Below are 22,367 nucleotides of genomic sequence, written 5' to 3' on the forward strand. Positions count from 1 at the left end.
GGCCTTGACCTCCTCATCTGTAGCCAGAAGAGGTTGGGTTATGACAACTCTAATATGGTTTCTGGTTTTAAATAGTCCACTATAGTGTTTGTCAGTGAAGGCAGGGACTATGTTTTATAGATTTTATTATTCATCGCATCTCTTAGCTAGGGCCCAGCTAAGACCCAATAAATAATTGATGAATGAAGAATGAATGAATGAGTGCACGAATGAATGAATGAATGCATGAATGAGAAGACTAGAACATCGTGTCTGTATATAAGGGCTTACAATCCAGTTGAAAGAGAAGATACATCGTGCAACAGCAGGTACTCGGTAACTACTAATTCCGGTTGGAAGACTGCTTTATACTTCACAGCAGGCAGTACTGCCAGAAGAAAAAGCCAAACTCCCCTGTGCAGAAGATGAGCAAATAGGACCCTGTGTAGAGGATGGATTGTGCCGTAGAACTAAGCATAAAGCACGAGAGAGAGAAGAGGGATCAGCACCTTGGAAATAAGTAGAGGAGTGGTGGGAAAGGCTGGGGAATGGGGCCCAGTCCCAAGACACGAATAAGAAGGAAGGCTTTCATTTCTGGGTTTGTTTTGTTTTGTTTTGTTCTTTTAATGAGAATTTGATTTTTAGAGAAGATACTGCAGCAGCATTAACTGCAGGGAGAGAACAGAAAGGCCTAGGCTCACAGGTTATGAGGCCACCCCTGGGTACAAGTGGGGACCCTGGCTAGATTGGGGTAGGACTAGAGGGTAATGGCCTTCAAAGTAAGGTCGGGGATTCAGCTCCACATACGCAGGAGGCAACCAGGAGCCATTATAAGACTACCCTGATGAAGCCAGAGTTTAAGCTCTGTAGCCTAATGGTTGCTTCCAGGAGACTGACACATCAAAGCTTCTCAGGTTCTGAGCTTAGAAAAGCTAAGAATGATGGTGGAATGGCTCAGAGGCAGAGCTGGAGCCAGATGATTTGTGTCCCGGCTCTTCCGCTTACGAGCGGTATGCCCCTGGGCAAGTTATCACTTTGTGCCACAATGTCCTTATTTGTAAAATGGAAACAATAATAATATTACCCTTATAGTGTTATTAGGAAGATTAAATGAGTTAATATATACAAAGTGCTTAGAAGAGGGCTTGACACATGGTAAGTGCTACACTGGGATTAGCTATTATTGTTGTTGTTTTCAAAAGTGGGGAAGGAGAAACTTTATTTTAAACCAAAAGGAAATCTAAGTGGAAGTGTTCTGTATTCATGTGGAAACACCAACCTAGATCTGAAGAAAAAGGTCAGAACTGAAAGAAACCTAAATGTTGTCAATTGTGCAACCAGCATCTTCTATGAAGTCTGACGTTCCATTGCCTCAAAAGCAGTTTCTTTCTTTCCAGCTGCCTCTCATTTTCTCACTTAAGAGTTAATGTTGCAGTATCTTCTCTAAAAGTCAAATTCTTATAAAAACAGAAATGAAACCCTCCTCCATATTCGTGTCTCAGGACTGGGTTTTGTGTGACACCCTCTCGCCCCTTTCCCCCGCCTTAGCAACAGATGATACTGCTGAAAATAAAACATCCTCCCTCACCCCATGTTGTGAAGATGAGAGCTGACCTCAGTCTCGAGATATCACACAACTCCAAACCCGAATGCTGATGAAACTGTTTTGAGTGGGCGACACCAGAGAAAAACAGTAGAGAGCCGCTCCTCGCACAAGTTAGGCAGGCAGAGTCTGGCCTTTCTTCTCTGGCAGAATGTGCCGACTCAAAGCCAGCCAGGGGTCCACATCACATAGTGTCATAGTGTCACTTTGCACAGCTGGCATCCCTGACCTTCCCTGGGACAGGGCAGGGAAGAAAATGCCACACACAGGTTCCTGATAGTGAATCGTGATTAGGTGGTATTTAATTTCTGACATACCACAGCGAAAGCACAGCCAGGGCAATTTTACCAACAAAGACGAGGGGATGCTTTGTCAGAGCTATGGTGGACAAGAGGGCAAAGGCAGACTCTATGCAGACAAAATGTCCCCCAACCCTTTCTTAATGAAAGCTATAAAACGATCATGCATTTCCCAACTAGAGTCAAAATGCAGCCTCAAGCAAAGGCCTTGAATAGCTTTAAATACCTGCCCCTGTGGGGGGCGCATTACAACAGCTGCCCCCTATTTCACATATGGCCTTTCCGAGAAAGAAAATAAAAGACATAAGAGGAAGAAAGAAAAGAAAGGAAGGGGAAATAAGCTGATGATGCAGAAGGCTGTTTGTGACTAGAATAAATGCCTGAAGAAGATATCCCTGCAGTAACCAGCAGATACCATTTCCCTGAGCACTGCTAAATCTGGGTCACGTGAAACCTTTCGAAGGTGTCAGTTACACTTGGTGCATTGTGCGGGCTGGACTCTATGGCAATGCCCTGTCTTTTGTCTCCTTCAGATAATGTGCCAAATTGCCTATTTAAAACACTGACAAAAGAATGTCTTCTCACACAGAGGGCCTGGCAGAAGGGCTCTTCTCAAGTGAGTGAACCACTTTCCACCCAGATGTCCTGATGACTGAGGGCTGGGAGGAGCCAGTGCAACAGGTTTTTGGTGCTATCGTGAGGGAGGTATTACGAGCCATGACCCCTCAAAGAGGCATGATTTGACCCCTATATCACTGAATCCATGGCAGAGCCACCGCTGACAGTGGAGGGATCCCCTGCTCCTCTTCACATCCTCTTCTACTGTGCTCCCCCAGCTCCACTGGACAGGCAGCCACCGCCCAAGCTTACCACTGGTAGTGGTGAGGACCCTGGGACTTCTGACTCCCAGCTGCAGCTGAATTTCATGGTTTTCACTAAGATTTTTTTTTTTTTATTGGTTGGTTGAAATCTAGCAAATTTTTTTTATTCACTACAGTTTTCTTCTAACAGTGATCAACACTTTGAGGCTTTGTCATGCACTGCTGTCATCCTTATAATAGTCTGCAGACACTTCCCTGAATATGGAATATGAGCATGAATATGGAAGAGCAGAAACCATTTTGAATATTTATTACTGCTCTGGGGTAAATGAAAGGTGCTAAGAGCTCTAGGTTTATTTTTAGGGTAGGGGTCCCCAACCCCTGGACCCATATCAGTCCATGACCTGTTAGGAACTGGGCCGTATAGCAGGAGGTGAGCGGCGGATGATTGAGCGAAGCTTCACCTGTATTTACAGCCACTCTCCAATGCTCACATTACCGCCTGAGCGCCCTTCAGATCAGAAGCAGCATTAGATTCTCATAGGAGTACAAACCCTATTGAGAATCTAATGCCTGATGATCTGTCACTGTCTCCCATCACCCCCAGATGGGACTGTCTAGTTGCATGAAAACAAGCTCAGGGCTCCCAGTAATTCTACATTATAGTGAGTTGTATAATTATTTTGTTATATATTACAATGTAATAATAGAAATAAAATTCACAATAAACATAATACATTTGAATCATCCCAAAACTATCCCTCCCCACACCCCAGTCTATGGAAAAATTGTCTTCCACAAAACTAGTCTCTGGTGCCAAAAAGGTTGGGAACCGCTGTTTTAGGGAATAATTAATCTGGTGGCAATGCAGGGCATTTGGATATGAACTGTGGGGTATTGTGAGATGCTCACTTCCCCATCACTGAAATCTCTGCCACTTGGGCAATACCTCTGTTAAGCAATATCTCCAAGGGGTGGTTGTTAAAATGAGCACATATTCTCTGAGATAGGGTATCATGGTAATTGATCCATATCTGGCAATAACTTAGTACAATATTAGATAATAACTTCCCCTCTCAAGGAGCCTGTATAACTGTATACTCAAGAGTTCTAGTAGCCTTTTATAGATTCCTTGAGATTTTCTATGTAAACAATCATGACATCTGCAAACAGTCTTCATCCTTTTCAATCTGTACGCCTTTGAGTTATTTTTCCTTGCATTATTGCACTGGCTAGGACCTCCAGTAGGATGTTAAATTAAAGTGATGAGATTAGATACCATCACCTTCTTTCTGATATTAGGGAGAAAACATTCAGTCTTTCACCATTAAGGATGATGTTAGCTGCAGGTTTTTTTGTAAATGCCCTTTTCCAGACTGAGGAAGTTCCCTTCTATTCCCAGTTTGTTGACAAATCAAGAATGGGTGTTGAATTGTATCAAATGCCTTTTCTATATCCTTGAGATGATCATATACTTTTTCTTGCTTAAATTGCTAATACGCTGAGTTAAATGAACTGAATGATTCAAATTTTGGACTCTCAGCAGGCACAGAGTCAGGCAGTTAAATCACTGGCAGATAGGTTTGATCCTTTAGAAACTTGTGTTGAAACTTTGTAATGATGGGGTCCACCACAGCCTTTAACCTGGGGCTAATTTAGCCCCACTACTAAAACCAGACTTTTTCAAGGACTCTACCCAGTATTTCAGTATTTGATGAGATTTCTCCATGTTAGCCGTGGGAATGAGAAATTTTTGCTGTGTGAGCCCTGAGAATTTTATAGCGAACAGTGTGTGAGTTCCTTTCCCAGCCCTCTGGAATTCCCTCATGTGTGGAAGTCATCCCTCAGTCACAGGTTCAAGAGAGCCCTCTGCAGATCCACAGGGCTCTCTCACACAGCTGTCGTCTTTCTGCTCTTCTATCTTGCAAATTCTAGCCATCTCCATCTCCCCAAACTCTGGTTTTTGGCCCCTCAACTTAGTGAGATTGACAGGCTATTTGAGATCCTCCTCCCTGTGCCACTGGGAACTACCTCCCAGCAGTGAACTGGGACAATCCAAGGGTGCTTTCACTGCTCAGGGTTCAAGGCTGACACAAGCTGTTACTTAGACCTTGACTGGTTTCTAGCAATGTAGGGAGGACAGCAATTCCGGTAGTCATAGCTCCCCGTGAACAGAGGCAGAAATTTCACCCACTACCTTTTGTTCACCATCCCTATTAATGGTTGTCCTAAAGCAACTTTACCTGTTTTCCTATTGTGATTGAAAGTATTTTGCATTGGAAGGTCACAGAAAAGGGCACTGGAGATGGAATCAGAGGTGCTTTGCTGCTCTGACTTGGCAGCATCTGTTATAACCACTGTAGGCCTTAATTTCAACATCTATAAAATGAGAGTAAGGATGACTGCCAAGCCTACCACTCCAATATGTTGTTAGGAATAAACTAAATAATGTGTTTAACACTCACTATTATGGCAGCAGATACACGCCTCTGAGCATCATGGTTGCAGACTTCTCATTAGGCCTTCCTTACCTTCTTTCCACTGTTGCTGTCATCGCCCCCTCTTGCGGTTCACTCCTCTCTCCAACCTGTTGGCTCAGCCAGATTTCTCTAAAAATAATCCAGCAGTCCAGGAGTAGTGGCTCACACCTGTAATCCCAGCACTTTGGGAGGCCGAGGCAGGCGGATCACCTGAGGTCAGTTCAAGACCAGTCTGGTCAGCATGGCGAAACCCTGTCTCTTTAAAATACAAAAATCAGATGGGTGTGGTGGCTCACGCCTATAATCCCAGCTACTTGGGAGGCTGAGGCAGGAGAATTGCTTGAACCCAGGAGGCAGAGGTTGCATTGAGCCGAGATCGTGCTATTGCACACCAGCCTGGGTGACAGAGCCAGACTCCGTCTCAAAAAATAAATAAATAAATAATCCAGCAAAGCCACCTGGAAATGCTGTTCTTTAATGAACGTATGGTCACACTACTGCTCTAAAACAGTTATGAAAAGCTGTATGTTTGGTGTATAAAACTGCTTCCCTGTAAAGCACAAAGTACAATAATATAAAGTGGTATGCCAGAACTTTTTGCGCCATAGGCTAACATGTCATTTGCTTTTTTGGTCAGGGATACCTGGAGCTGCAGGAAATCCAGGGGAAAGGGGAGAAAAGGGAGACCATGGTGAACTGGGCCTGCAGGGAAATGAGGGCCCACCAGGGCAGAAGGGAGAAAAGGGTGACAAAGGAGATGTGTCCAACGATGTGCTCCTGGCAGGTAAGAGGGGTGCGCTCTGGCTCTCTTTGAGGGCTTGTGTGCCCAGAGAACTTCCTGGCTTCGAACACCAGGGCTGCTCCTGTGTCTTTTCTCCTTTATGGCCTTATGTGGCCATCTGTTTTGCAGCATGTTTTGGAGTTCTATGCTTTCAAAGAGGAGAAACCTGAGCATGTTACTCCATGTGGCAAGACCAGATCTGGGTTCTAAGCATACATGGTTCAGGTAATTGGGTCTAAAAACCACGGTTGACTTGAATGGAATAAAGGAAGTTTTCTTTTCCAAGATATATTGAAATCCAGCACAATCCAGAATAAGACAAGTAAGCAGGCAACTTACGACACCTCAGAGGACAACTGACAGGAAGCACAAGCATTTGCTTCACTGATGAGGTCGAGCCATCCTCAGGCCCTGATCCTAATGGCCTTTTTACATATAATTAGGGCAAAATATTGTTGTGCCAAGCCCTGATCAACCTCAGTAGGGATGGCAACAGATTCAAGAAACTAAAGAAGAAATCCAGGGCCAGCAAATGTGACACGGAGCTTTACTGGAGGCTTCGTACAGAGGAGAGAGTCCAGTGGTGGCGGACTGGACAGGAGAACCAACTTAGGACAAAAACAACCCAGGGGCAGTGTGCTGGATGAGCTAACCGCCTTACCTGCAGCCCAGAGGCAGTGGACTGAGCAGGAAAACTGCAGCCACTTGCAAACAGCATGCAATTTACCTGGCATTTTCACTTAACACCTGTACTAGTCCGTTCTCACATTACTATAAATTACCTGAGACTGGGTAATTTATATATTTTTAAAAAGGTTTATTGGCTCATAGTTCTGCAGACTATACAAGAGGCATGATGCTGGCATCTGCGCGGCTTCCGGAGAGGCCTCAGGAAACTTGTAATCATGGCAGAAGGTGAAGGGGGAGCCGGCACATCACATGGCGAGAGCAGGAGTGAGAGTGGGGTGTGAAGGGCCACACACTTTTAAACGACCACATCTCGCAATAACTCACTTATTACCAAGGAGATGACCCAAGCCATTCATGAGGGATCTGCCTCCACGATCCAAACACCTCCCACAGACCCCACCTCCAACACTGGGGATTACAATTCAACATGAGATTTGCGTGGGATATCCACACCACATCAACACCCTCCCCTTAACCACCTCCACCTGGCAACCTTCACTTAACCCAAAACTCAGGGCCTCAATTGCCTGCACGGCCCCTCTTCCATGAGATGGGCTGGGGGTTCAGATGTTCCTCAAAACAAGGAACAAAGCTCTGGGTTGGCAACTCCCAGATTCCCTAGCTCTGAGCACACATTCAGTTGCATCTGCTATCCAGGGTCATTCTAAGGATACACTTCAGTTATTGCCATCAGGGGCGTTTCCCCTACAAATACAGTGGCTGCTTTTCCAGCCCAGGGTAAAAGCAGATAGTTGGTGTTTGTGGGAGAAGAGGGTAAGGGGCAGAAAGTCACAAAGCAACAGCACAGGGGAAAGAACAGGTAACAGCTGACTCTCATGGAGGAGCAGGAGGCAGAAGAATTTTTAAAGCACAGTACCTTGGAGATCATCTATATGATAAAAATATAACATGTAAATATAACTATGTAGTCAATACAGATTTATCAAATACCAGAGAACACCATTTCTGAATCAAAGACTTTGCTAGTAGCTGGAAATGAGGAAGACATAATGTCTGTCCTCAGGAAGCTAGGATGATGCTAAATGTTCAGAATAATGACCCTGAATCAGTTGCCCATCCAACCATCTATCCATGCATTCAGACTTGATTGAGTGCCTATTGTTTACCAGGCACTGTGCTTAGACCAAAGTATCAAGGAAAAGATCGAACTTGGTTAATACATCTTGTCTCATGAACAGCAGATGTTGCTATGCAAAACATGTATAATTTCAGAGGTGTTTTCAACAGGGTAATATACATAAATGTATTTGAAAAAATATAAAATTCTGTTACACTTCTGTTACATAGAAAATCTACACATCCAGAGTACCGTGTTCCTCCATGCTGCTGACCACATGAGGGGTGATGACAAACCCTTCAGAAAAGCACCATCCCTTATGAACCCCAATTGAAAAGACCAGGTCAGAGCAGAGGGTGTCCCCTGGAGGAGACTGGAGAGGGCGTAGGAGGTTGGGCCTCATCTGCTCTGCTTGCAGATCTCTGCCCCTTCCTGGTGGACAGAGACCTGCCTCCAGCTTCTGTGGCCGCACTTGTCCACTTGTAGAGAAACTGAAAAGCCTTATTTGGTCTGACTGCGAGGAGGCAGCTAAAGAGACCTTAGCTGACCACTCTCTTCCCTTTTTCCCACCCTCTCTCCCTTCTTCCTTTCCTCCCTCCCTCACTCCTTCCTTTCCTCCCTCCCTCCCTCCTTCCTTTCCTCCCTCCCTCCCTCCTTTCCTCCCTCCCTCCCTCCTTTCCTCCCTCCCCTTTCCTTCCCTCTCTCTTTTCTCTCTTCTTCTCTCCCCTTCTCTGTCCCTCTCTCCCCTTCCTCCTTCTCCCTCCTCCCTCCTTCTCTCCCTTTCTCTCTTTCTCTCCAGGTGCCAAAGGTGACCAAGGCCCACCCGGTCCACCTGGGCCCCCAGGCCCTCCAGGTCCTCCAGGACCCCCTGGAAGCAGAAGAGCCAAAGGCCCTCGGCAGCCAAACATGTTCAACGGCCAGTGCCCAGGTCACCAGCTCTCCCCCATGGGGCCCGCCTCCTCTGTCAATTATTCCAAACTCTTGGTCTGGACCCCAGGCTCTGTGACCAGATTTGTTTTAATAGAGGGAGGAGGGTTTTGTCCAAAATGAGAGTTCCCTTCTTGCAACCTTCTCACAGGAGGTCTTCGTAGTCTGCCCTGGGGCTGAAGACCAGGGACAGTATTAAAATTAGGCCTCCCACTCCCCTTCCCTCCTCCTGCTTCCTTCATTTACCAGCAGCCCAGTCCTCCTCCTTGCCCTGTCCACCATCCCTTTCCCCTGAAACAGTCTGGAAAGCTAAGCTGCTGTTTTTGCACTCTTGGGAAGTGAGAAGCTTGACTGATGCTCAGGAAATGAAGGGGAAGTTTGGATTGGTTAAGTCCTCACGAATAGTAACAACAGTGCTTCATTAAGCCAGGCACAGGGCTATGTGCTTATTTAATTCTCACAATAATCCTATGATATTAGAATCATTATTGTGTGCAACTTACAGATAACAAAACCGATACCCCAAAGAGCTAAGGAACTCGCTCCAGGAGTAAATAGCGGAGCTAGGATTCAAACTCAGTTCTGCCTAACTGTAAAGTCCCAGCTCTCAGGGCATCTTCCATTTAAATAGAAATTCACACTTTGAGACCTGACCCAAGGTCAAGCCAACCAAGAACAAGGAATACTTGACCTCTGGTGGACTTGTTCTTTAGCCAGTTTGTGGCACAGTGGCCACAGGGTTGAAAGCTAACTGGAAATCAAGGATTATATTAATGGAAAATACTTCTAGGGTGATGCTAGGACTTCTCCCCCAAAAGGGGTGACCTAGGATCTGTCACCTAACTGAAACTATGACGAGGGCCACTTGCGGCCATCTCCTCAATGGCACTCATAAGGAGGATCCTCACTGGAATTTCTCAGCCTTGCTGTGGCCATTGCTGTCATTTTCCTAAACAGTCTTGAGTTCTGTTTGGTGCACTGTTCTTTCTGAAAGACATTTGGGGGCACACAGTCAGCTGTCAGAGTGGGCGAATCTGTGCTTTCGAAGATGGCACCATCGCCCTCCCCAGTTCAGTAGAGCCTGATTGTAATTCTGCAACGTGAGACCACGGCAGAGCTGCTCCTCTGCTGGGCTACTGTGCAGTGCCTCCCCAGCCATTAGCATCAGCCCTTTGCTCAGCTTCCCTTGAAGAATGAACTGAGCGGGACCTCCCCTGAGAGAAGGGGGCTCTGACTCGAGCTTTTGCAGAATTCTAATTTGCCACAGGCTCTGCCAGCCAGTGACAGCTCTTGTCTAGAGAAGCAGTCTCTGGGCTTAGCCTAATCTACCAGGTGGCTGGATCGGCAGGGGCTGGATGCAGAGTAAGGAAAATGGCTTTAAATGAAAGGCATTATCTTCCACTCTGCCTCCTAGAAATGAGTCTTTGGTTGCCAGGCATTTGCGTCTGAACTTGGCCCTCTCTCCTGCTCCAACTCCATGTCTTTAATACCCTATAGTTCCCTAAGTGGAAACCCCAGTTGAAACCCTGGGGGCAGCAGGATTGCCCGTGGGAAGTTGTAACAGATCCCTGAGCCCGCTCTCATCAGGTGACAGAAGGACTTCAGGGAAACACAGGCTTATCCAGCTGGAAGGAAGCTTAGAGATCACGGAGGGTCGGGAGCCCCTTCAGATGATCCTTTCCATCAAGCAACCACAGGGTGATTTGAAACCCTCAGGATTTGAGTGGGCCTGCGGTTCAGTCCATGTCCTGTCCTCTTCACCCTGGCCACACGCATCCTCCTCCCTCTTCTCTCTCAGCCTTACTTCTGCTGCCCTAAGGCACCTCTTCACCAAAGGTCTAAATTCAGCCCATTCATTAAGGGGGACACTGATAAGCCAAGGAGGATGAATCATAGCTCAGCTGTAGCCTCAAGCCAACTTGAACCAGGCCCCTGTCAAGGACCTGTGTTTCTCTAGGCCCTTACACAGAGACAGTGGGGGAAACGGTCATGAGGGGACTCCCATGTAGGCCCTTAGACAGAGACAGCGGGGAAATGGTCATGAGGGGACTCCTGTGTCTCTGGGCTGGATGGAATCTAGATTACTTCTTCCTCTAAATCTGTGTTTCCCCTCCTGATGCCTCTCCCAGGAAGATGCTGCATAAAGTGGACCACCCCATTCTCTGGGGCTGCTATTTCACAGCTTCCACCAGCTTCCCTGAAAGTGAAAATCCTTCCAGAACAAGGCAATCATGATAGTGATACCACCTGCCAGATGGGCCAGGAGGGCGTCAGCAAGCCTCTCATTTCCCCCAAATTGCTGAGGCCTTGAACAGGCTGGCTCAGGCCACTTTGTTGCTTTTACTGATATCCTTTTGGGGTTGTATTATGTTAGCAACTGTACTCCTGAAAAGCTTCTTGGGAACTCAACAAGCAGGGCAAAGAATTTGGAAGGCTATGACTTGGAGTTGCTTAAAAGCAAGCAACCAAGGAATCTGGTGACCTATTGCAAGGGATGCTTATGAAACTAGAGTCTGGAATGAGGTGGGGAAGAGCAGCAGCTATAAAGTCCAACAAATCTCACTGTGCCAGCTGTATTTGCTCTGATGATTGTCGTCATTTTAGGTGAGACCTGTGCCATACCAAATGATGATACCTTGGTTGGAAAAGCTGATGAGAAAGCCAGTGAACACCATTCCCCACAAGCAGGTATGGAAACAAAGCATCCTGTCTTGAAAGTCAGAAATTGAATGCCTTCAAGTCATAATTGGCAGGTAAGTGACTTTCTTTTCTCTTCTTTTGGCAGAATCCATGATCACTTCCATTGGAAACCCAGTGCAAGTGCTGAAAGTGACAGAGACATTTGGGACTTGGATAAGAGAGTCTGCTAACAAGAGCGATGACCGGATTTGGGTGACGGAGCATTTTTCAGGTACTTACACTCGGCCGATGACCCATATCTGTGTGGTGACTGTATTTTTCATCTGTTGCCTACCTTTGGGCGTATTCCATTTGCGTGTGTCTGAAATCCTCAGTAGCTGGTGTGATAAATGTCTCTTTGTTTTAGAAAGACCAATGAGTGGGCAGAAAACTTTCTTCCTTTGAACATGCTGGTGGCAAGCTTTGAAGTTCAGGTCACAGGAGCATGACGAGGGTAACCCAGAGATCGCCTGTTTTAGGACAAGTATCCAGAAGGAAACAAATAGCATTATGACTGCAGGCCTCATAAACCTCCAAATCATAATGGGAAAAAAATATCAAAGACAAAATCCTTGTGGACCACCCATCTTTCTCTAAGGTTGCTCCCTCTCCCAGAAGAGTACTTTTGGACATCTTTCCCAGCCACCTGTGGGACAGAGAGCCCAGGGAGAAGGTGAAGGTCCACCTTGCAGTTACACTGCATCTGAGCAGGACCCTAGTTGTACTGTCCCAAAGAGAGGTGGTCAGGAATTGCTGGTGGTAGTAACAGTGGCCTCATTAAAGAAGGGGTCTGACCATACTCACTGGTTGGAGAAATAGCTGAGAAGAAATCACTTCTTTGTTTTATCAAGGCCAGTTATTAAACGGGGAAGCTGGTAGTAACTGCCCAGATTACCAGGATTTGGGGACTCAAAAAGAAAGTAATGTTGTGCATTAGTAGTGGCTGCTGCACAGTGCAGGAAGAGGTGGGAGGAGGCAAGAGGTGACTGTCCAAGCGCCAAGTATCTGCTATTCCTGGTGAAGGCCTACACCACTCTCATAGAAAGAGATAAACAGTGTAGAGTGGGGTGGGAGAGGGTGATACATAGTTCTCCCGGGAGTCAGGCCAATTCGATGCCTACCACATTTGAAAGACATTTCAGAAATCCATATGGAGAGCTGGACTTTGAGATGGGGAGTCTTAGACTCTTCACACTGGAGAAGGGACCTTAGGGAACACTTCACTCTCAACTTCCCTCCTTTGAAATTCCTCCCAAGGACTCCCTCCCAAGCTGTGATTGCTGGAGGTAGGTAACGGCCTCTCCCTGGCTTCACTCCTACAGGCATCATGGTGAAGGAATTCAAGGACCAGCCCTCACTTCTGAATGGCAGTTACACGTTCATCCACCTTCCGTATTATTTCCATGGCTGTGGGCACGTGGTTTACAACAACTCTCTCTACTACCACAAAGGGGGTTCCAACACCATAGTGAGGTGAGTCGCACCACGGCACCTTCTCATGCCTCTCAGGCAGCACCTGCCCATGGTGCTTTTGTGAGCAATTGGGGGTAGGGACTGTGTTTTCATCATCTTTGTGTCCCTAGGGCTGACACACAGAGGTCAGTCAGGGTTTGTCAACTGAATGAATCACAGGATATGTTAGTGAGCCCCGTGACCCAGCCCCTGCCTGGGGTCTGCATTTGTTGCTGGTCTGGACAGCCTGAGGAAGGTCAGAGCCAGGGAGAAGTGGACCTGGAGTGGTAATGGCTGCAGCTTCCCCTTCCTCTGAGAGAGAAGCAGCCTGAACTCAGAGCTCCCCCTGGTGGAATGTGCTGCTGCTCCCTGATGAAGTTTTGTTTTGGAAAACTTTGGGTGTGGGGAATTTCATGTCACAGCTGAGATCATTGAAGACTGGGGAATGAACCCCAAGTCAGGCATCTCTGCCTTCAGATCCATCTGTCATCCTGATGGAGTCCTCCCAGGCCGCCCTCTGCTCTCCCACGGGGAAGCGAGGAGGGTCACCTGGGTAGACATTGCCCAGGGCAGCCGCTGAGCCTTCCCCACAAGAGTTGCTGAAGTTCTGTCTTTAGGGTTCAAGAAGAGGAAATCAAGCTCTGGCCTTTGGAGGCAGAAGAAGGTCGTCTTGGGCAAATCAAGAGAGCAACAAACCGAAAGCCAGGACACTTGGTTTCTGGCTCCAACTCTTCTGCCTCCTCTATGGCCTTGGACCAAGAGACAGCACTTCCTGTGTCTCCCTGTCCTCAACTAAAAATAAAAAGATGGACTACCGCCTCTGAGTCCTTCTAGCTCTTCCCCGTCTGAAACAGTAAACCCAGTATTATGAATGCCACAGTCCTACTCATTCAAAACAAGAGACAGTGACCTTGAGGGAGGACTGGGTCCCTTCTTTCTCCCTCATCCTTCTCCTACCCTTAGTGAGGTCCAGCTTTAACAACCTTTGGCGTTTGAATGCTCAGGTTAGAATGGGGTGAGTTTCCTAGTATAATCTGCAATTTGATCAGACATATCGAACACTGGCGTCAGCCGTGGCAGGAAGCATCCCTTCCTTTGCCTCTCACTTCCCTGTACATGACACCCCCATCATCATCTCTACACCTCCCTGGCCGCCTCATTTGGGCAATCTTGTGCTGGTAGAAAAAGGCAACTGACCTACCACCTGCTCAGCAGTCCTCGCTCTCAAGACACACTCCTTCGTCCGATGCTGCTCACTGAATCTTGTGGTCCCCTGCTGCCATGTTCTATAGGGCTATTGCCACACGGAGGTGGGGTCGGGGGGAGTTCTGAGGTGGATAACCTCCACAGTGAGAACTGGCCTCTTCAAGGAGGTGTATCTTCTAAGGAAGCTAAGTTTGGATGCAGTGGTTAGGAGGCTGTACTGCTCTATGCCAGGCCACTGACTGGGACCTCACAGAGAGGCAGAGCTGAATTCGACCGTGTAATTGCTGGGAGAGATGGGTCTCACCAAGGAATGCAGCTGTGAGGTGGCAAGACTAGACACAGCCAAATGGCAGCACTAAACCCCAGGTATTCAGAGGAAGAACTCCCGTGAACTGAGATGTGCAGGGACCTTCCCAAGCCTCACTCTTCTCTAGTTTCTTCATGGTTTCTTAATAGAATTCAAGTCTGTTTTGCTCAAACGCATATCCACAGATTCACACATTTCATGTTTCTTCTGCTGCTCAATGGCACCCTCTGGTGTTTTCTTTTAGCCCTAATGTTCCTGAATTTTCATTCCTGGAGTACCCTTTGAATTATAGTTCACTTTTATGCTACAGCCTAGAGTTGGAATCTGTCAAATCAGCCTCCAGGAGCTAAGGGGCATGACATTCCATACTATAGTTTAATGTATCCAGCCACTTACTTGACAAGAAAATGGTTTTCACAGTCATGACTTTGCAACAGCCTTTCTCACCTGGTGACTTTCTTTTCAACTTTGCAGACTGTGAAACTCTTTTTTTTAAATTTCAGCAGGGAGTAAAGGAATAACCACCACACTTAGAGTTAGAAACCCTAAGTTCAACCTCTGGCTCTGCCTCTTACTTGTAGTCTCGGGCCAGTCGCTTCTCATTTTTTGCTTATAAAATGAAAATATTGGACTAGATCCTCTTTTACAGCCCCCTTGCAGCTCTAAGAATCTTCGAGGGGGCATTTCAGGAGGTCAACAAACATCTGGGCATTAGTGAAGTGGAGGTCACATGGCTAGTAAGTGGTCACTCAGATGCAAATTCATTCTGACTATAGGGAGTATTCTCTTTAACACCACACCACTGTCTCCCTGTTGCCTCTGCTAGCACAGCCAGTCATCGTCTCTTACATCCTCACTGCTCACAGCATTGCCCAAGGACCAGCAGAGCAGGCATTACCCAGGAGCTTGTAAGAAATGCAAAATCCCAGCCCTCACCCCTGACCCACTAACTCAGTTTAATAGAGGAGCCTAATAAACCACCTTTGTCCACAGAAACAGTGATTCATGTGTACTTTTCTTTGTTTGCATATTTCAGATTTGAATTTGGCAAGGAAACATCCCAAACTCTGAAGCTTGAAAATGCCTTGTATTTTGATCGAAAATACCTTTTTGCAAATTCCAAGACTTACTTCAATCTAGCTGTAGATGAAAAGGGCCTTTGGATTATCTATGCGTCAAGTGTGGACGGCTCAAACATTCTTGTAGCACAACTGGATGAGAGGACGTTCTCAGTGGTGCAGCACATCAATACCACGTACCCCAAATCCAAGGCCGGCAACGCCTTCATTGCCCGAGGAATCCTCTATGTCACAGACACCAAAGATCTGAGGGTCACATTTGCCTTTGATTTGTTAGGAGGGAAACAGATCAATGCAAACTTTGATTTAAGAACTTCCCAGTCTGTTCTTGCCATGTTAGCATACAACATGAGAGATCAGCATTTATATTCGTGGGAAGACGGCCATTTAATGCTTTATCCTGTGCAGTTTTTGTCAACTACCTTAAAGGAGTGATGTGCTGCATTCTGCTCCCTTCAGCAAATTTCAGGTGTTTTCTGGGACCAGTTCTCTGCCAACAGGAAACTTGTTTTTTTTAACGGCAGCCAGATATTTAGAACATAACCTCATGACATAAGTGTTTAAATGGTCAGTGAGCCCCCCTTAGTGAAATAGCAACAGATTGGAAGTTGAAATGGCTGAAATGTGGTGATCTCGCCACAACTGGCTCTGCAAGTTACCTCCTTCTCCTTGGGCCTTAGTTTCCCCATTGGTAATCTGAACCATCTGGCTAAGATGATTGGGAAGATTTTCTCTACCTGTAGGAAATTTGGTGATTCTTGGCGGCTTCTCTTCTCACAACTTTTATGTATCTGCTTCTGTTGTTTAGCTGTTTTAGCCACATGCTGACCAAATTTCCCTTTGAGTTGAGAAGTCCAGTGGCTTGAGTAGTGAATCCCTCAGTGCTGACTTAGATCTGGTTCTTTGAAAAGGTGCATTAACTCTTTAAGACATCTAAAGTATCACATTATCCATAATTTATTGCTTTTCTTTGCATCTGCACCTGCCACCACAGAATAACCATTACCCTCAGCTGCTGACTGGGCAGCTCTGAGATTAGCAAAAGCCAGGGACAGCTACATGTTCAGGGTTTTTTTTTTTTCTCAATAAGCTATTTTTTTTTTTCTTTTCTTGTTTTAAATAGAGAGTCTTGCTATGTTTCCCAGGCTGGTCTTGAACTCCTGGGGCTCAAGTGATCCTCCTGCCTTGGCCTCCCAAAATGCTGGCATTACAGGCATGTGTGCCTGGCCCAGGTTTCTTTTTTTTTTTTTTTTTTTTTTTTGAGACAGTCTTGCTCTGTCACCCAGGCTGGAGTGCAGTGGCATGATCTTGGCTCACTGCAAGCTCCGCCTCCCGGGTTCACGCCATTCTCCTGCCTCAGCCTCCCGAGTAGCTGGGACTACGGGCGCCCACCACCATGCCTGGCTAATTTTTTGTATTTTTAGTAGAGACGGGGTTTCACTGTGTTCGCCAGGATGGTCTTGATCTCCTGACCTCGTGATCCACCCGCCTCGGCCTCCCAAAGTGCTGGGATTATAGGTGTGAGCCACCACGCCAGCCCCAGGTTTCTTAATAACAGAGAATCACAATCTTCCAGATTCCCCCCAACTTCTTATCATGTTGACTTGTAGCTGTGGATCATGAACAGTGAATCCTCAGATCACGCTGACTTCTTATGCTTCTTCTGTGGATCCACTATCAAAGTACTAAATGCTGTGTAAGTAGACATTAATCTGGCTGGAACCATGGGAAGCACTTTTCAGTGTTCAGAGGAGAGGTGCCATTTGTGGTTATTACGTAGAACTGGGCCAGAGCCAGTCCATTGCCTGTTTTTTAAATAAGGTTTTACTGAGCACAGCCACGCTCATTTATTTATGCAGCACGGCCTGTGACTGCTTCTGCTCTGCACCAGCAGAATCGAGTCATTGCAACAAACAGTGTATGGCCTCACAGTGCCTAAAATATTGACTAGCTGCCCCTTTATGGAAAAAGGTTGCTGACTCCTGATAAAGAATATAAAGTGAGCCTGATTCTTGAAAAAATCAGAACCAGAGCCTGTTTTGTTTTATTCTAAACTAACAAGCCACATAGGAGTGACTTGCATTTTGAGTAGAGGGGAAGGGTGATAACGGCGTAAAATGAAGTGGCCCTCCACAAAGGCTGGTTAGGGGACTGTTCTTTAACATAGTTTTAAAGGATGTGATCTGGTCCCCTTGGATGCCAGGAGAGAATCCGGTTGAACTTGCTCCTAAATATGCATATTTTCTGCCAACTCACTTCTTTAAACATCTTTCAGCCCAGCGCTGCGGCCCCCGGAAGGGCCACTGCGAATAGAGAGGAAGCTGGAAAAGTTCCTGGGGCTCTGCAGCCAGGAAGGGGAACCAGGACAAATCTTATGTAAAGATTTTCCAGCAACTTGCCCCAATTTGTGTGTGTTCTGAAACTTTTTCTCTGGGACCAAATTCATTCTCAGTGGCCCTGAGTTCAATACATTATTAACAGCAGCATTTTAAAACTTAGGGGATGAGCTAGGCATGGTGGCACATAACTGTAATCCCAGCTACTTGGGAGGCAGGGATGGGAGGATCACTTGAGGCCAGGAGCTCAGGACCAGCCTAGAAAGACCCCATCTCTAAAAAATAAAATATAAGTAAATAAAACTTAGGGGATGTACAGATTTAAATATTCAAATCTCCCAGCTCCCCTGAAAGTCCCCAGGCAGCTGTTAGTGACTTGTTTGTTGTGTCGTCAACATGATGGGTATTTGAAACTTCTCCCCCTACTTTTTCATTAGATTGGTTATGCCATGTTACCTTAGCTTGCAAAAATACTCTTTTCAGATTCACGTTCTATAACAAACAGTCTCATGTTCAAGATCGATATGTCTAATGAGTGCTGGTGTCCTTTTAAAGTATTTAAATATCTATGTTGCCGTTGCTGAACACAGGAGACCGGGATAGGGATATAGTTTCATAGTAATAGTATATACAATACTAATTGTATATACGGTAGCAACCAAAAGAGGTTAATTAGCACATATTCCTTTTAGAAAAATGGTTTAGAAACCTCAGTCTTGATATCTGAGCTATCTTGCCTTCCTTACTCGTGAGTAAGGGATCATGCTCACTGCTGGAGAAGCTTACACTGGAACTTTTTTTCTTTTTTCTTTTCTTTTTTTTTTTTTTGTTATGATAGAATAATGCTAATGTAAGGACAACTGAGTTTGATCAGTGTTTAATGGCAGTGGGTAATCTTATCTGATTGTCTTTAAAAGTGAAAAGGATTAAGATTTTATTCTTTCTTGTAAACATTACTTGATTTTTTAAAAAAGTTTTGGGCTCACTGCTAAAATAGATTATGCAACCTAAGGTTTTTAAGTCAAGATACTGTTTTAGGAGTTTGCCCTCTTATTTATAACCAAAGTTGCTCTAAAGCACTTTCCAAATATCTGCACTTCTGATGTCAGAATCAAACCAGATAATTCTCTAATTCTTCTTTCATCTAAAGTAGATAGCTTCCCACTGGAGAGTAAACAACACCATCCCTCCCAACCTCAAAGCTAGGCCACACTCTATTTCAAAGCATTTTCTTTCAACTGATAAGGTGGCTTCCTGAAGCCAAACAGGTGGTTCTGGTCTCAAAGTATCATTAGGCACAGGTGCTATCACAGAAAAAGTTCTGGGGTGGAAGTTTTAAGATGAGGAGTTCTGATCTTAGGCGTCTTAACAGTCACAAGGCGAAAAGTCAAATGAAGCAGTACAATTCTTGATGAGTCAGGTGTCACCTTCCCGTCACACAGAGGACGTTTTGGCTATGATCATCTGATGGCAAGTGAAGGAGAAATGAGTGATAGGGCTTTTCATTTTCATCCAGATGCCGTGGCCTTGTGTTTCACAGCATTAAGAGCCGTAATTTCCGACCTGCACAGATTCTGAACAACAAATGAATAATGATGAATGTCTTTTTGGTTGTAATTTAACAAGTCAAATAAAATAATCATTGCTGAGCACAATCACATGTTGAAACAAGTGTGTTGTTATTTTTACCTCTTGTTAATTTATATGTAACATTTAAAAGAAAAAATCCAAAACAATATTGTGGTAGAATATTAGTTGCTCCTCTGCGGAAACTCTCAATTTGCTAGCTCCTTCTGAATACAGTACTGGAAAATTGTTGATATGGACTGTCTTTTCTCTATAAGAAAACACGAGCAATGGAAATATAATACTAGAACTGGGTTATACGTAGACATAAATGCAATGAAGATTCGCCAATTCATCAGCATGGGCAAGGCAACTGAGGACATAATATTTGAGGCTAAAAATTAAAAGAACAAAAATTTAAAACTGGATTTGTGTGAATTTAGGCAAGTCTCTTAATCCCCGGAGCCTCTTTCATCTGTAAAACATGTCTAAAAAAAAGTAACAGTATTTACTTCCCTTGGTTTTTCTATGCGAAATGCTCTGATAATTATACAGTTCTTGACAAATCATAATTGTTACTTTTGTTGTTCCTCCCTGCAGGGAACCAGAGTGACCCTGTTGTTCTCATGGCCTTATCTAGGGCTGCAGAAATGGTTAGGGACACCATGTGAAAAGTTTCCATGGGCTGAGACCAAAGACCTGTTACATCAGGTAACACTGTCACAACACCAAAAGGTGGTCCCTTAGTTATACAACAGATTTACATAAAACTCCCCAAATAATGAAAAAATGGTTCAAGTACCTGTTACTTTGACCTATGGAGCTTCTTTATAACCTTCCCTAGAAGTGCTTGTTACTGGACTTTTGTAACTGAAATATTACAAAGTGAAAAAGAAAAATCTAAGGAGAAAATAATAGTCTCACCCCTTTAAGAGGACCATTCAGACCGTGCATGTGATTTTAAGATAGCTAATCTTCTATCTATTCACTGTAAAGATTTTAAATGAAGGTGAAATTGGTCTTTCAGTCCCACTACTGTTTCCTCCAAACACTCTGGTATGATCGAGCTCAACAATTGAGTTAAGCTTTAATAAAGAAGTAGTTTAAACTACTTCTAAACTCAGATTTTTGTGTCTGGCAACATGACATTGTCAATGTCCCAAGCTGCTTGCCCAGAGGCCACATCCACAATTGCAGGATGATAAAAGGTCAACACTGGATGGGAACCCTACAGAGCACTCGATCCCACTCTCATTGTAAAGTCTAGGAAAGTGAGACCAGAGGAGATGCATGACTAACTCACCCCACGTGCAGCTTAAGTGCCAGAGTCAAAAGGAAACACTGTTCCCGACTTTGTTTTCCACCTCATCCCACCGCTTCCAAAGATAGGATCTGGTTCTTATAACTGGAAAGTGGAAAAGTTAACTTTGAACGCTTTTTAGGGCACTCCTTTTTAAAAAGCTATGTCTAGAGAAATATGCCAAACCCAGCCTCGTCTTGCAGAGAAGTTCCATCACTGGGTAATGGCCAGCCTCACCTTCTGGAGCAGATACACACGCCCAAGTCCAGCACTACTTGTTACTCTCGGGATTCCCACCACTGGACAGCCCTTCCTTGCCCAGGGCTTTAGAAACATCAAAGTAGCTGCCACTTAGTGCTCATCATCTCTATGCCGTGGTGTCTTCTGGGCAATCAGCACACATGATTTCACTCAACCATGCCCAAGTAGGAAAGTCCTTAGATATCCCCCCCTTCTCTCTACATGATGTTTAAATCCTCTCTACAAATGCAGTGAACACTGTGATGCACTCACAGCTTGGATTCTACTTCAGAAAAGACATTTTGCTTTTGGTGCTGGAAGTGCCGTCAGCATATAGCATTCAGCTGTCAGCGCCTACAGAAATGGTCAGTGCTGCAGAGAACCGCTTAGCCCAAGGATACGCCTCATCATCCAATGACTGATCAGTGTGAGAATTTAAGGCCTAGACACCTCAGCCCACCTTGGAATTACTCTAAAGAGCAATTCTAGAGCCAGAGCACCCCGGCGTTCAGCCAAGTCTGTCCCTGGGCCTGTACGGCAGATTGACTTTCTCTGTCCTTCCTGCTTCTGGCACCTCCTTTCCACAGGTGTTGATCCTAAGGGCTCTTCTTAATGACATCATGCTGGCTAAACTCCATCTCAGAGTTTGCTTCCCAGGGAACCCAACCTGTTGTCGAATTGCCACATAAAATACAGGATGTTCAGCTACATTTTAATTTCAAATTGACAGAAAAATTATAGTAAAAATATGTCCTAGATATTGCATGAAATATGCTTTTAAAAGTATTTGTTTATTTAAAATTCAAATTTAACTGGGAGCCTTGTATTTATATTTACTGAATCTGGCAAGCCTAACCTGGTATGGTCGCAGACAGAAGCCACTGATGTGGGGCTTTGGTGCTGGATCACTCACCACCCTTCCTTCAGTGAGGACCCCAGGTTGGTAATAGATAAAGCACAAATAGCAAATGGGACAAGGAACTGGTCGAATTGCTCAAACTTGCATTGGTGATCCACTGGCATGTATAGCGGTAGAAAGGAAGGCATTAGCTGATGTGATGTGTCAGATGTTTGAGATTATGGGAGAAATAGGTACTGAAAGGTAAATAAAATCAGGTGGCTACTGCTAAGCTTGATTGACCCACTGGAAACAGATAAAAAGCTGAGCGTGACTAATCACCAATAGAAAGCTGAGTGAGCAAGCCAAAGGCCTCCTAGCCTGCTCCTTACACCTCCAGCTTACAAAAAGGCTCTTGTCTCCTGCAGAAGGGGAGAAAAAGCTCGGGGTCACACCCTGAACTTAAAGATCAGAGTTACCAACCTCCAAAGAAGGTTAAACTCCCAACAAAAGAAGACCTGCTATGCCAAGGTTAGAACGTGAGCTAGGGGCAGGTTGGAGCTCTGACATATGGGATAAAATGTCTGTGTTGGCCACTTCCAAGTTGCCGTTTGTGTAGACTTTGTGGGCATTTGGAAATAAAGGGGAAATTCAAAGATGGGTTAAATCAAGTTTGTTGGCAAACTTTTTCTGTAGAAGACCTGAT

At 45.3% G+C, this 22,367-nt stretch overlaps 1 protein-coding gene across 2 annotated transcripts in view; it reads left to right on the plus strand.

Moving 5' to 3' along the window:
- LOC101000143 (gliomedin) overlaps positions 1 to 16,559 on the plus strand; it is a 68,503-nt gene extending 51,944 nt beyond the window's left edge. The window contains exons 5-10 of one of the 2 annotated variants that reach the window (XM_017960615.3): positions 5,820 to 5,966; positions 8,531 to 8,659; positions 11,263 to 11,346; positions 11,444 to 11,569; positions 12,660 to 12,810; positions 13,407 to 15,323. In XM_017960615.3, coding sequence (XP_017816104.2) covers positions 5,820 to 5,966; positions 8,531 to 8,659; positions 11,263 to 11,346; positions 11,444 to 11,569; positions 12,660 to 12,810; positions 13,407 to 13,623 — 854 coding nt within the window. In that variant the 3' untranslated portion in view covers positions 13,624 to 15,323. The other variant, XM_009210171.4, reaches the window with a different exon arrangement.
- The last annotated feature ends 5,808 nt before the right edge of the window (positions 16,560 to 22,367 follow it).

The sequence above is a fragment of the Papio anubis genome, unplaced genomic scaffold (assembly GCF_008728515.1).
Source record: "Papio anubis isolate 15944 unplaced genomic scaffold, Panubis1.0 scaffold137, whole genome shotgun sequence".
Taxonomy (NCBI): domain Eukaryota; kingdom Metazoa; phylum Chordata; class Mammalia; order Primates; family Cercopithecidae; genus Papio; species Papio anubis.